The following is a 14,456-nucleotide window of genomic DNA, read 5'->3' as shown; positions in this document are numbered from 1 at the left end:
TTTTTTTTTTGCTTCCTCAGTATCATCACAACTCGGGTCCATGCACTTTCACAAACCTTTCCTTCTGTTTAGAAGGATTCTTGTATGATCCAATAATTTCCTATTTGAAGAGAAAGGAACAGCTTTTCAAGAAATTAAGAAAATAAACTAAGATGTCAACAGTTGTTTTAGTAGGCACAGTAGAGATTTATTACTCACGGTGTTTTCTTTTGTTCTTTTTCCACATCAACAGATGTGGAAGGTTTTGACAGTTTAAAATTCAGCCGAAAGCATCCCAAACCCTTTCAATTTTCAAAGTTCAACAGGAACTAGCAGAAATTATGGCAGAATGTAGTTAAAATCAAAAGCAGAATACTACATATTTCTGGGACATAAAACTAATCAAAGACGTGATTCTCCTTGCAAATATTTCCAATTATTCCCTTCCACTAAGTGAAAACCCCAGGGTTCTAAAACACTGTAATGTTTGCTACCACAGAACAAACGCAAACTCGACATCATTGACATTTTTCACCTTTTTAATAAAAGCCATTTTAAAACTTTCAATGTTACTTTATTGAGGAAAATAGAACATTAAAAATCCTGCTTGAATAAGAAACACTTTCAAACATAAATTAAGAAAAATCTCTTGAACTTCAGATTTCTTGCAGTGAGGGCAGATCTTCCATAAAACACACTCTTACAGATTTACAAAAGCAGTCTGACAGGATAGTTCAAAACTTTTCAAGTCTTGTCTTTTTTATTTCTGGCGTTCATTAAAGAAAAACTCAGCAAAAAAATCTTTCCTTTGAACCCACCATCTGCTTGGTTCCATAGAGGGCCCAAGGTAAAGTGCTCAGCAGCAGGACTGGCAGTGTCAGATATGAGCTTGGACTTTTTCTACTCCAGGGTATTTTGATGGTTCTTGAGGTATGTCCCACCTGAAAAAAAGACTCCGGTTTTTCTCTATGTTCACCACCCCGTTGGTCACCTGAAGTTGTTCTGTCAGGTTAATTTATTTTCCCCCACAAAATATTATTTCGTAATCATAGAATGGTTATAGTTAGAAGGGACCTTAAAGATCATCTTGTTCCAATCCCCCTGCCATGGGGGATTCCACAAGACCAGGCTGATCAGGGCTCCATCCAACCTGGCCTTACATGTACGTTTTCTGGTTTTTTTCCAAAACTGTAGCTGGGCTTGAAACATGCACACATTCTTCATCTGTATTTTTGAAGAACTGAGGTACATTATAATTTGCTGTACAATGCTCCTTCTAAAAAATGTGGGAAGACCAAATATTCAGAGTGTTCATGATTAAAAGAGGTATTTTTCACAAAGAAGTCATCACAGGCCCGATAGTTGGTACCAGTGAAAAACAGTTGGGCTAAGAGCATCTTCTTGTTATTCCATTTAAAACTGAGAAGAGCAAGAGATGAGGCATTCCTCAGCTTTCTGATGTTTCTTGAAATGACAGTGTAAGAATTCCACTTTACCTTTTCATCACAGTTGTAAAGGAAACCTATAAAAAAATGTGCAATACAGAGAAAAAAAAGCTATTTCATCAGTTATTTTTTTGTCAAGAAGGAATTAAGTGAATCAGAGAAAAGAAAGATTTAGAAACACAAGTCAAAATGCAAACTTTTCCTCTGAAACATCTTTAGAAAAAAACAAACTTTAAAACTCACAAATACCATCACTTCAGTAACTAGAGAACACAATCAAACTTTTCGAAAAATACACTGACATCCAGCTCTGCTGTTGTTATGCATCCCTTAGAAGTCACTAGCCCAAAGTGATGCAGACTGCCTGGATCCCCCAGGAGCTAAACCCCAGAAAGTTTAAAGTCCAGTCTTCAGAAAAGCCCATGTTGTTGAAGATTAGATTCAGGCATTAATTTCTCCCACTGATAAGAAAAATATAACCCTAATTTCCAGATCCTTGAAACTGTCCTGAAGAATTTAAACTGTTTGTTTCTTTGATTCTGTTTCCATGAAATAATATAAAGAAACATAAGTTTGAATAGATCCCTTTTGATATAACGGCCTTGCAACATTTTGTTCCCAAAACAATGGCAACAAAGGACTTTCATTACACGGGTCAGCTCCTAAATATTAAAGTAACAGGAACCATATGGAAAGTACACACAGGTCTGTGCCCATTTTGTGAAGCACACAAAATCCATACTGTCCGTGTGGCTTTAAGAACAAAATGTCATCACTGGTCAACATGACCCAGATTAAGAAAATGAGTAAACCACTTCTAAACTTGGGTGAAGAGTTTTCCCTACAATTTTTGTTTTGTTCAAACCTCAAAGGGAAAGACCCAAGTATTTAGATGTCTTGTTTCACCTAATAAGCAGAGCGTTATCAAGGGCGTGTTTTGATCCACCAACCAAATCAGCTATCTTTAAACTACTGTTAAAACAATATTTTTTAATTTAAAAAAATTTTAACCAAAGTTCTCCTCTGCACCCAGTAAAAACACCATAAGTATTAGTTACTCAGCATTCACATCCAACCTTTTTACACTACATGCCTATCTAATCAAGCAAAACAAAATCAAAATCTGAAATAGCTGTCATTAACTTGATCAAAACAACTTGCACTCCAGGAGGGATTATAATGGTGGGATGCTGCATGGGCTGGCTGTAGAGAAACAAATAAAAACCTGATCTTCTCATTTTGCTGTGCTTTCTTAAGCCTTTACAGCACTATAACATCATTAGAATTTTAAAATCACGATACAGAGGACACCAAATATTAAAACCAATCAGATGGAGGAAGGATACAATATATAGTTAAAACAAGCAGATCTGTGGTGACACCAAGAATGAATACATCAAAATACATCCATTAAAATATATCACTTGCCTCTTGTAATACTTGTCCAAGCGTCTCCTGGCTGTGAATGCGCTTCCTGTTGAAAACCCAAACCACGCTTATTTCTGCACAAAGCATTGTGAATCTTGCAAATATCAAGTATTTATCCCAGTTTCAAAAGAGAAGTTATATCAGACTTCGTTCCACATCCTTTCCCTTAGCAAATCTTTCTGCAATTCTATGCAGTCTTATGGAATTTACAATTCTAATTCAGAGCTGTTGTTTTTCACGTCATAGTTATGAACTACCTGGAATAAGGCTGACTACTCATCACATTTTCTCAAAAACAACCCTGATTATTAAAAGGTGCTGTTAAATTTCAACATAAATCCTAACATGGATGATACAGGTAATCAATTACTTTAATGTCATCTCCTCCAGCACTAGACATCTGATATTCAGCAATTAATGCAAGAAGATTTAACAAATACTACTATTTTAGTCGTTCTTCCAACATAATCAAAGTGGTAAGCAGTGCATGCAAAAACAACAGAAATACAAAGACTTTACAAAAAATTTCCATCAAGAGAACACATTACTGCAGTTGTTTCCATGCATCCTATAATACATGCATTAAAAAAACTAAAGCAAATAGAAGGCAACATCATTTTACCTGTCTATTTTGGTTGCTATGACCAGTGTAAAATTGCCTTCTGTACTGGGCAAGTATGTAGAAGGTATAATGACATAACTTCCTGCAGGAAGCCTGCAAAGTCGGCTGACTTCCTGGGAATAGCAGTGAGGTACACAGCTCACCAGTGGCTCCAAGTGTACAAAAGAAGTAGTTTGTGGTTTCCAGCTGCTGTTAGGCACCTGCAAAAAAAGAATGTAAACATGCCTACCTTTTCACCTGTTTCAGGGCTCACAGTGTTTCATTCCTGTGACACTACAGTGTGATATGGTCCATCTCTATTCCGCTCGAAATACTCACTCTGCTGTACAGAGCTAGAGAGAAGAGGAATGGAAAAGCTTCTGGAAAACCCAGATGGCAGTACTATGAACAGATGAATCATTCCTAGCCTGTTTGTAGACAATGTATAGAACCCTCTACTCACATAGCTCTAGAGCTTCCTCTGTTATCTAACCTCACTCTTCCCTACTACAGCCTAAAGCAGTTGTTTTTCACCTCAGGGATTTGCTGAACAGACTGTGTCCTTCCTATATCTAGTAGTCTTTCCTGTACTAAAAAGTCATATTAGACTTCATCTCAGTCTCCTATAGGCATACAAAATGCCAATCTTTCTTCACACATTATATATTTGAAGTTTTATGATTACTTCTGATGCCCAGCTTCAGATTTTTCACTTAACCTTCTTTTGAAGCATGTGTTCTAAAAATGAAGCTACCTTTCTCCGCAAAATAGTTACTTAAGCAGCAGCTTCTTAGGCTACATTTACGCAGTTGATCACTAGCACACACATGTAGAACCTGTATCTATCCATACCAAATCAAATCTTGTTTTACTTCTGATCACCTGCTCAAGATATCACAGTCCTTTTGATCCAGTATCATTTGCCTAGCACATATAATTATTAGACATGAAGAAAGTTAAGTGTTCGTGATGAATTACCAAAAGGTCTGGTCCTCAATTGCTAGGGCACTGAGAATTCTTTGCAAATCCTCAAGAGTTCGTTGTTGCTAAAACTAATTCAGAACCTTGTAAGAATTCAGTGGAACTAATTATCTGGTTACTATGCCATGTAACTATGTAAGTTATTCCATATCTTTCATGGGCATTACTTCCCAGAGTCAGCTTGTGTTTCTCCTAGAAGAAGAAAGTCCCTTGCAAACTGCAAGGAGCCCTGTGCTCACAGGCTAACCTTCACCCTTGGCAAATGAGCAATCAAACTGACCAGAAGCCTTACCTGGAAAATATGGAAACCTATTGGACAACACTTGCTATCCAGGCAGTGCTGACGGAGGGTGACTTTCACAGTGGTTTTTCCCGGTCCTGCAGGAATGGAGAGGGGAAAGCAGGGATTGGTATGAAAGGAGGGGAAGTTCCTGCTACCTCCAGCATTTAGCCCATTCTTCCAGCAACCATGCAGCTGCACTGTCTCCCATTCACCAGCTGGGAGTTCTTCACAGAGGGCAGCATCCGTGGGTGGTGGCTTTAGCTCACTATCAAACATAAGACAGAAAAGAAACTAAAATGTATAAAATATGTACTACCAGAATATAAACAAATCTGACCAGCTTTTAAACAGTTGCCAACACTAAATTTTGCCTCTGCATATAGCACTAAGCTGCAGTTTAGAGTCAAGATGCTACTCATCTGGCTACTTATGCTTAGTATTTTAATAAGATGTAGTAGCAGCTTCATGACAAAAACAAGGAGCTGGGGCACTACTTGCATGAATTCAAAGACAATACAATGCTGTTACCTGGCACTCTGCACAACTCTTCAAAATATTTTGAACATTTCCACTTAGTGCTACACTTGTATTTAAAGCAATAATTATAAGAAATGTTCTGTTTTGTTTTAAACCTACCTGAGAGAGATCCTTCCCGTTGAAAATACACGAAGCAAGAAATTCCCTACTGCATCTTTCAGAAAGGTGCTGGGAACAACAAGATAAAAGCCAGGTGAAAGGTCACAGCACACATGGACTTCTCTATCGTAGGAATGGCAGATGGTACCTACAACTGGAGGAGCAGAGAGGGTCTTTGGAAGGTTAAATCGTTTCTTCTCCACCTAGAATAGATGCATAATGATGTGTAGTGGTTTAGGAAAAATGAGTAACTTTCAATAAAACTAAAAATTATCAAATATTGTTTAGAACATTTTTTTAAATGCATACATTTACAAATGAAACAAAGACAAGAGTATCAGCAGATGAGTTGAACATCAAAGAGAAGTAGGAAGAGTCAATACTCAGGAGGAGTAAATTTAGGAATGGCTTCAAGTTATCAGCCTGAAATGTCATGCACTAGTTTGGAACAATCCCAAGTGCTCATTGATAAGAAGAAAGTACCAGTCTACTAACAGTTTGTACAGACAGTAACTGTGAGATAAACAGAACCATTCCAGCATAAATCAGAGATAGAAAACTGTGACTAGTTGAATCGTATCACTGCCATGGGAAATGAATGATTTTACTCAAATGTTTCAGTAATGCTTTTAAACTTCTATTTGCAAAGAGAAAAATGTCACTTGTGTATTACCTTCCAGACATGCAATCCCACAGCCTGGTAATTCTTTCCTTGTATGCCTTCAGTCAAAGATGGATTCTCCTCTGCTAAGCGGGTTGGATTTTGAATCCTTCCAGCCCAGTCAGTGCTGTATTTCCTGTCTTTCTGCAGCAGAGCAATGCACACCTCACTCGATTCACAGACCCTCAGCCAGAACTTGGGGTTGGTAGGGAAGCTGCTGTTGTTGCGGCAGCCACCTGCAGACTGCCCTCTCACCCAGGATCCAAAGAGATTCTGTGAGTGACACAGCACTTTCTCTAACAAAGCAAAAAACACATGGTGTGGATTTCAGACACAGGAAGCTACTTAATTTTATACAATAGATACATGGCAGAGATTCCCCAGCACAAGAAAACATGATGTCATAGCCTGACACCGCCCCAAAGCAGAAATTCATGACCAAGACTTCAAAAGGCATGAGAATTAATGCCACAGTTGGTAATGACAGACCGATGACATGATTTTTACAAGAAGAAACTGTTACTAGAAATCTCAAGTGTATCTACCATTAAAAACAAAACATCACAGGGCTGTCCAGAATAACAGCCTTCTAGACAGAGGACACTAATCTCTAAACCAACTAGCAAGTAATTCATAGAAATATCAATGGCTTCTCTAAATATCTTTAATTTCCACTTGTCCTTCTGTTTTTCAGTAGAGACAGAAAAGGCCTACGGATCTAAAGGAGAGGGAAAAATTGAGAAAGAGAAATTACGGTCTAGTTGCATCCATTTGCAATTCAAATCAATCCTTCCCATTGACATAATGTCATTTGCATGAGAAACATGTTTTCTCATACCACACCTGTATAGAGGCTCTGAAGTTGTCCTTCCTCATTGACTGGAAAGCCCACAGTAATCTCATCAAATTCCCTGAAAAATTCCTCTTCATCCACCCAGAATTCTCCCTCTAGGATCTGGGAGAGGAGTTCTGAAGCAACTGCTGGATCTAGCTGGTTCCATCCTTGACCGCTGCATATAAGACCAAAGTTAACGTTCCGCTTGTTGCCCAACAGAGTTCCGGAACAATATTCTACCAAATATCTTAGGGAGCAGGACAGTAAGAAGAGACTTCTCCATTTTATTGTGAAATAATTGCATTGAAAATTTCTCTACACATTGCTGTTCAGTGAGAGGGATCACAGGAAACACAAGTCATAACTTATCAAAGAAAACTTAGAAACAGCCTAACACCAGACTGGATGCGGAACAGACTTCTAGGTGAAATAGGTGCTTTGTTTACAACAGTCATTACAGTAAGAAGTCCAAGAGCAAAATAAAGATTTTTAACTGTTGCTTAAAAAAGGAGACAAAAAAGTAAAACCAGCTGCACTGTGATTGTTCTGAAAGAATTTTAATGCTTTACATCAAAAACTGCCATTTGTATTAAGCAGCTGGTTTCCCCATGAATCTGCTTGCCAAGTCTCGATAAACCAAGAATTTAAGCACCTCCTTATTTAGGGCTCATTAAAAGCTAGTAGTTTCAACATTTTCCATTGTTTCACTAACAAAAAAAGAATAGCTCTGCACTTGAATAAAACAGGGTTCTAAGGTCACCCAATGAAACCCTATCCTCTTGCAACTACATGGCAACTTACTCTTTCACAAAGAAACTACAAGAGACCAAGTGTATAACCAAAACACTGTCAAAAGCAAAAAACATCAACTGAAGCTCTCAATAAATGCAATCAAATTATTTTTCTAACTCAGGGAAAAAAAGCATTTCTACAATGCTCACTAACATCCCCACATTGTTAACATATTTTAATGCTGACTGCTTGTTGCTTGGGTCAAGAATTGCACGTTCTTTTGTACAGTCAAAACATGCTAACATTTTTCAAAATAAGCTAGCAGGGTCTGCCCTTTCATTCTTGCTACTTTGCTATTTGAGCTGCTACACATATTTCTGTAAGTCCTTTAAAACAGTTCTCTTCTCTTCTCTATTTCTACTTTATATGGACTCAGTTCCAGCTTCTCCTACTTATCCCAATCTACAGAAAAGAGAGCACACAAGCAACAAGCATAAGCATCCTTCATTCAAAGGGTCAAAACTTCAATGTGAAATCCTTCCTTCTGCTATATTTAGTTTTATAATTACTCCTTTGCTTGTTTTCTGCAGCTGAGCCAGAAGCAAATGAAAAGAGTCAAGTAAAGCTGAGTGACAAGAAACAAACACGATCAAAGATACTTAGATCAATGGCAGAATAACAAAAAAGCACCACAAAAATCAGAAACAGAAAATTAGCCAACACCTTAGGTTTGTCTCTACAAAAAGATATGATGATTTGATAAACAAAAAGGTTATTAAAAAAATTTAGATTGCCAAAACCAGGAGAACAAAATGATGAGCCTCAGAACCAATGAGCTGTGTGAACTCCCAACTCTCTAAAGGATTGTACACACACTGAAGCCTCTCTCCTCTGCTACAGATTATTAGCAGTGTTTGCCTATGCAATACATAGATAAGCTTTGTGCTTCAGAACGATCACAAATGGTTTTCCAAATGAATATAAAACTGCTCACCCCTCACACCAGGGCCCTTTCCAGCACCGCCTCCCCCAAGGATTTCGTATTCGTAGTAGGAAGATTTCCTTGCCTGACACTTCAGACAGATTCACTCTGTCTATCACAATAAAGGCATGAAATTCTCCTAGTTCACTTGCACCTAAATAGGAAAAAAAAAATTGAAAATAAACAAAAGAATCAGTTCCATATTTCGCAGTGACGTTAAAGTATCCAGTGAAAGAAGGCAATTTTGCAACAAAAGGAAATTGTTTTAAAATCTGTATTAGAACAGCACAAAGAAACCCCAAACAGTTCATTTTAAATGTGACCAGAGAGAAATAAAGTAACATTTCCAAGTGTGTTGACTCACTCCTTGATCTCAAACCCTACATATTCACCATGCTGAAATTCATTGGGGTTTTCAAGGTTGTTTTTGAGGGAGTTCATCCAGGGGGGGTGCATCTGTTTTTGAGATCTGACCATATTCTAATATAAAAAAGCACTTTTCAAAAGCACCCTCCCATCCTGAACTCAGTAACATCCTTAAATCTTTATTTATCCAAACTTATCTAAAATTGCACCATGAAACTGGCACAGTACTAGAATCAGCACTTGTATTTGCCAGCTGCCTTGTGCTTTGAAGCCTGCTAATAGAGACATTTACTATCACCTTGTCTGGAGTTGAGGACTGAACAGCTTATTACACACTGTTCCTTCAGATTCATTAATCTTCTAAACACTGCTTTCTCCAAAACCATGCCTGTCTTCTCTTTCTCCACATCTTTTCCAGGGCCTTTCAGGGTCCATCTTTCAGCAATTCCTCCAGTCAGATCAACCAAAGCATCTGCCACCTGTCCTGCCCACAACTGCTCATAAGATCCATGCACTCTAAAAAATTAAACCAAAAAAATTTTAAAAAAACACCAAGAAAAAGTTTGTACAGACAGAAGAACAAAAGAAACACAGTTCCTACACACTTGCAACCCCACTCTATATCACAATCATGACTGTACCCTACCCCATAACCCAAAGCAGGCAAGAGAAAGCACAGACTATTTTATTTATACAGAATACAACATCTAAAGAATATGTAAGCCATTGGATACTCCACTGTTTGATGGGAAGTTTCTTACATTCTCTCTGTCCTATTTAAAAAACTGCTGTTGTCTAGTACTAGTCATTTGTACCTTATCATCCATGCTCTACATTATCTTTGTGATATACTAACTGCATTCTGTATAAATAAAAATATTTCTTCCTCTTCATTTATCCTTTATTCACTCTGCACAAATAACCAGAGTAGCACTTCCCTCAACAACCTAAGCAGATCAAGAGATTGCCCCACCTGATGTAGCAGATGCAAAATACAGCAAAAGAAATCAAGACTAAAATAGAATTATAAATTCAAAAATAACATCTCCGCAGAAAACAAAGAAATATTACATTTCAAAACCTACAGAGAAGCTTTAACATGACACTGGTGCTTCACAGCTTCTGCTCAATGTATCTACAGCTGGGTAAGTAATTTCACACAAAGTCTGCCTCTGCCCTCTGCTGGCAACCACATAATCTTCTGCTCAGATTCTTTGGGACATTAGATGTCTGTCTTACCAGTGCATTTTGTCTCCAAATTGTTTGTCCATCTGGACAGCTTTTCCATTGATGTGCCATAAACCATGCAATAGCTGCATTTTCTTCCTAAACAGTAAACTATCAAATTATACAAAAGAGCAGTGAAACTCACACAACTAGATTCTCAACTAGCACAAACTTACATAACATTGTTGCTTTCCACGAAAATATCTGCATGCTTTCTGCTTTTCATTGAGCTCTCATCTTCCTTTAACAAATTGGATAACTAACAGACAATGACTTAACAAACATCATTTGAATCCTGAAAATTCATTGCAGCTCTTACTTTTGATCAGAATTCCCTCCCTAAGACTATCTTACTTCATGTGCAACTGGAAGCACACCTTACAGATCTACAGTTTAAAGAGCAATTTCTGCACAAGCCAGAATGGGACCACCAGGAGCCACAGCACTCAGATCTATGCCCAAAGCAGCCAGGTAAAGTAACTAAGCAAAGAAATACACAAGTATTGTACTTCTATTTCCATCAATAGCAATGTTCACATACTTTGCATAAGCTTTTTCCAGAAGTGGAAGCCAAAACAAATCCTCTGTCTGACACTGGGAAAAGCAGAGTTTGCCTCCAAGGCAAGGCAGGCGATCGTCGATGGTCACTTCCACCCAGTGGCCAAACTGCCAGACCCGGCACGTGAAACAGCCTTGGTAGGACTCATCTGTCCAGCTGGGCTGACCTGGAGGGATTACCTGGAAGGCAAAAGCCAAAAATCAAGACAAACAATGAATTAATGGTTTTTGTTGGGGTTCTTTTTGCAAATAAAACCAGTTTAAAATATACTGAACATCAACCATTTGTAACAAATACAGAAAAAAAAAATGTGATAACAAAACCAGTGAAACTGAGCATAATGAAGCCAATACTCATTTGGCAGCTTGGGACTCCAGAACAATACACAAATGTCAATTAGGTGAAGAAAACTTCTCTAACATGAAACTTCTCCACACCTTGTTCAGTAAGTATTTGCTCTTCTGCAAAGCTACACAGGCACACAGGAACCAACAGTCTCCCAAAATTCCTTGTTTTACTTGCACATCCTGCAGATTGTTTGAAAATAACCGAGGAGAAGAACAAATGTCCTAAAAATAAAAGAAGAGCAGTTAAAGCCAAATTCTGCATGATATTCTAAGAAAGTCTGTGTTGCAGGGACTGGGAGGGCTCCAGAGATCTCTCATAGAACAAGAGAATTTTTATGTCTAGAAAATTTCCTTTTCAGACACAGCCTAAGTAAGAAATAACAAATAAATAGCTTGTGGGGGCATTTTGCAGGTACTTCGTGAATGCAGATCTAGTTCCCACATGAATTTCAGCACACAACTGTCACTATCAGGTGCAACCTTAGCAGAAGCAGTAATAAGTGAAAGACAACATAATTCGTCAGCTCCTTCCTAGACTTATGATCAACTGTGACAGGGCTGATGCCATCCACATTGAACACCCCAAGTTACAAAAATCTCAAAACTAGAACAAGGGAAAAACCTCTCCTAGGACACATAAAAATAGATTAGTTGGTAGCACAAGATGCAATTTCAGATGCAAAGTCTTGAATACTTAATCAGACCTGAAACTGAGTTTGTGAAATGGTTTTTCTTATACACAAACACTGCAAGAGATGGGAATTAACTCATCAGCTCTCAGTAGCAATCAAGGTGTAAAGTACAAAAGCAGGAACCTGCACACTGGACTCTGTGAAATCATTTGTTTGCCAATTACACCTGATAATCAACAGCTCTGTCACTGTTCTACAGAGAGCCCCAGACACAGGGGAGAAAATACAACTCAAGACAACATACTTTTTTCCTCCATTAAATTTTTATAGCCTTTTTTTTCCCTCCACACAAAGGCAGTATCATAAATACTTCACTTTAAATGGGTGTACTGCAGAAATGCATTCTAAAGCTTTTAGCTCTAATACAGCTTGCTCTGCAACCCAGCTATAAGTTTAAAAGCAATACAAGTCATATGACAAGTTATAAACTTTAGAAGTTTTCTTTCCTGTTATCAAAGAAATCAACAACTACAAAAAAAAAAACCCCATAGGCTTCTGAAAACTTCTAAAATCCAATTACCCATTTTAAAGACAGTTATGCAATGTACCAAAAAATTCAGGAATGACATAATGCTGCATTCCAACTTGGTATGTATGTTATCTGCATAATGAAACATATTTATAATAAAATATCTGAATTTCTACTACTGCCATGAAATTTAAAAGCTCTACAAAAGGATTTAAATCAAGCCTACAAATGAGCACCCAGACTTAAAAACTGTTACTCATGTATTGTTAACGCTGACATACATTGGTTTTATCATTTATGTATTTCTAAACAAAAAAAAAAAACATCCAGAAGCAGTCATTCAATGCTAACTTGCATTTACTACCTGAAAGCCCAGTTCTGCTAAAATAAGCCCTTTATACCTTAAAACTCACCTTAGGTCTCAACCAAGATATCTCGCCCCTGAATTGGGCAAGCGGGGTACAATAATCAAAGAATATAGAGGTATCACTGGCCGGAAACGTGGGGTCTGTGTAAAGGTCTCTTGTCACCATTAATTGCTTTTTCTCTCCCAGCATTTTCAACACAATCCTAAGCAGTTTTGCCGGCTATTCCTACGACTTTATATCGCCAGGCACCAACCTGCAACAAAAGCGAGTGTTACTGGGAAATTACAACAGGACATTGGAAATTACAACAGGCAAGGCGGATTTATTTAGGGATGGAAAGCCTCTCACTCCAACACGGAGCACCTGGAACCACCACATTGCTGGCTTCTCCCAGCACCTGATACCACCCTACACCGCTCAGCAGCAAGAGAAGGGGCGGCCTCTGAGGAGACCTACACCCATTTAGGTCCCTTCCCCCCGCTCTGCGTACACCCTCCAAACAAGGCTCCCCCCACCACCCTTTTCCTCACACCCAGCCCCAACATGGCCCCTCCGCCCACGCCCCCTCCTGCCCACCAGCCCCCCGTCCCCACAAGGGGTGTCGGCCCGGCCGCCCCCGCTCCCGGCTCCGCTCCCCCCTCACCGCGGGGCGGCCCCGCCGCCATTGCCCAGGGCGGCCGTTACCCGGCAACGCCGGCACGCGCGGCCCCGCCCACCCCTGCGCATGACGGACGGCGCCGTTGACCAATCAGCGGGCGCTACGTCTGCGCGCGCCACGTATTGGTTCCGCCCCCCGGGTGAGGGGGAGATTTCCCGGGATCCTCCGCATTCCCTGGCCGGGAATAGCTGGGGGAAACGGGGAAGTGACCGCTAGCTGTGGTCACCTGAGCTGCTCCGACGGGCGAAGGAAACTGAAACCAAAGTGTTTTCATGAAGATTGTGGCAGTGAAAGCCAGAGACATTGCTGGCCCTCATAGAGTGCTTTCCCGACATAATGGCAAAGATCACATTTTCAGATAGTTTATCACCATATAATCATCCACAGGCTGAACTGACAAAGGAGGTATGTTACTTCTCATACTTTGATAGCTACCGCTGACCATTGAAATAGAAAAAATGCCTTAAAAATACTGCCTCTGTCAGGAACAAAGAACAGAAATAAGGGGCCCACGAGGCTGTCCTTCAGCCCACCAAGGTTCTGGGTTTCAGGGCACACTGAAGGAGGCTGTTGTCTTTTTCACGTTTGGGCCTTACACATCAGTGTTTCTCAAGGTGCTCAGGTGTGGTCAATAAAGAAGCTGCTGAGCCACTGTCGAAGGACAAGGTGTTTACCAAAAAATCTGGTTTTCACACTTGCCTGTGATGATGTGTTTGAGTCTAAGGTCACCTGGTCCTTGGGTAGACAGGTCACCTGAACGAGAAAGATCCACAGAAAGCACGGGCCTGACTGGTTTCTATCAGACATGAATGCAGAAATGCTCCTGTCAAGCCAACCTTAGCTGATGGAAATGCTCTCAGATAACTGCAGAAGCTGTCCACCCACTGACATTCAGAAATAGGTTTTCTGCCCCTTGGTCGCGCCCGTTGTACAGACACAAGGCCCCTCCCCCGCATACTGCAAATTTAATCAACAAACAAGACTTTTCACATTGAAGTTTTGACCCTTTCGGGAGCAGGGGAAACATTGCTGGCAGTAAGAATAACCCTCTTGTCCACAGCTCATGCGGGGGAGCTGCAGCTGCGCGGCTGCGAGTGAGCGACACAGGAGAGGTCTGTTGGGGGAGGGAAAGGGGAAAAAAAGGCCTCTGTGTCAGGAACAGTGAGGCTCTGATCTGTGTGAGTTCACCCCTGCATTCTTTAGGAAA

General features: G+C 39.8%; 1 protein-coding gene across 4 annotated transcripts; it reads right to left on the bottom strand.

The window, feature by feature from the left end:
* Positions 1-497: 497 nt before the first annotated feature.
* Positions 498-13,324, bottom strand: CAPN10 (calpain 10). Of its 4 annotated transcripts, none has more exons than XM_039556950.1 (14): positions 13,235-13,324; positions 12,637-12,844; positions 11,153-11,284; positions 10,698-10,894; positions 9,228-9,445; positions 8,576-8,717; positions 6,858-7,024; positions 6,027-6,310; positions 5,354-5,556; positions 4,727-4,982; positions 3,475-3,674; positions 2,853-2,898; positions 1,476-1,501; positions 498-920 (listed from the first exon to the last, which is right to left on the bottom strand). In XM_039556950.1, the coding sequence occupies exons 2-14, from the start codon at positions 12,778-12,780 to the stop codon at positions 857-859; spliced, it is 2,079 nt and encodes a 692-aa protein (XP_039412884.1). In that variant the 5' UTR covers positions 12,781-12,844; positions 13,235-13,324; the 3' UTR covers positions 498-856. The 4 variants fall into 4 exon arrangements, 3 of the variants coding, with proteins under 3 accessions (XP_039412884.1, XP_019140126.3, XP_039412885.1); XM_019284581.3 differs by lacking the exon at positions 13,235-13,324 and adding an exon at positions 12,940-13,054; XR_005602647.1 differs by lacking the exons at positions 498-920; positions 1,476-1,501; positions 3,475-3,674 and adding an exon at positions 3,704-3,806 and having other exon boundaries at positions 2,851-2,898.
* Positions 13,325-14,456: the final 1,132 nt, after the last annotated feature.

This window comes from Corvus cornix, chromosome 9, assembly GCF_000738735.6.
Source record: "Corvus cornix cornix isolate S_Up_H32 chromosome 9, ASM73873v5, whole genome shotgun sequence".
NCBI classification, from domain to species: Eukaryota; Metazoa; Chordata; class Aves; order Passeriformes; family Corvidae; genus Corvus; species Corvus cornix.
This window is presented reverse-complemented; position numbering and strand designations above follow the sequence as displayed.

Bases quoted from the DNA above. Each gene is read 5' to 3' on its own strand.
- CAPN10 (XM_039556950.1), bottom strand. From the start codon at position 12,780: ATGCTGGGAGAGAAAAAGCAATTAATGGTGACAAGAGACCTTTACACA. The intron at 5,557-6,026 runs GTAATACACAAG...CATCTATTCTAG, and splicing joins TGGGATTGCATGTCTGGAAG to GTGGAGAAGAAACGATTTAA. The intron at 3,675-4,726 runs GTAAGGCTTCTG...CTTTTTTTGCAG, and splicing joins TAGGTTTCCATATTTTCCAG to GTGCCTAACAGCAGCTGGAA.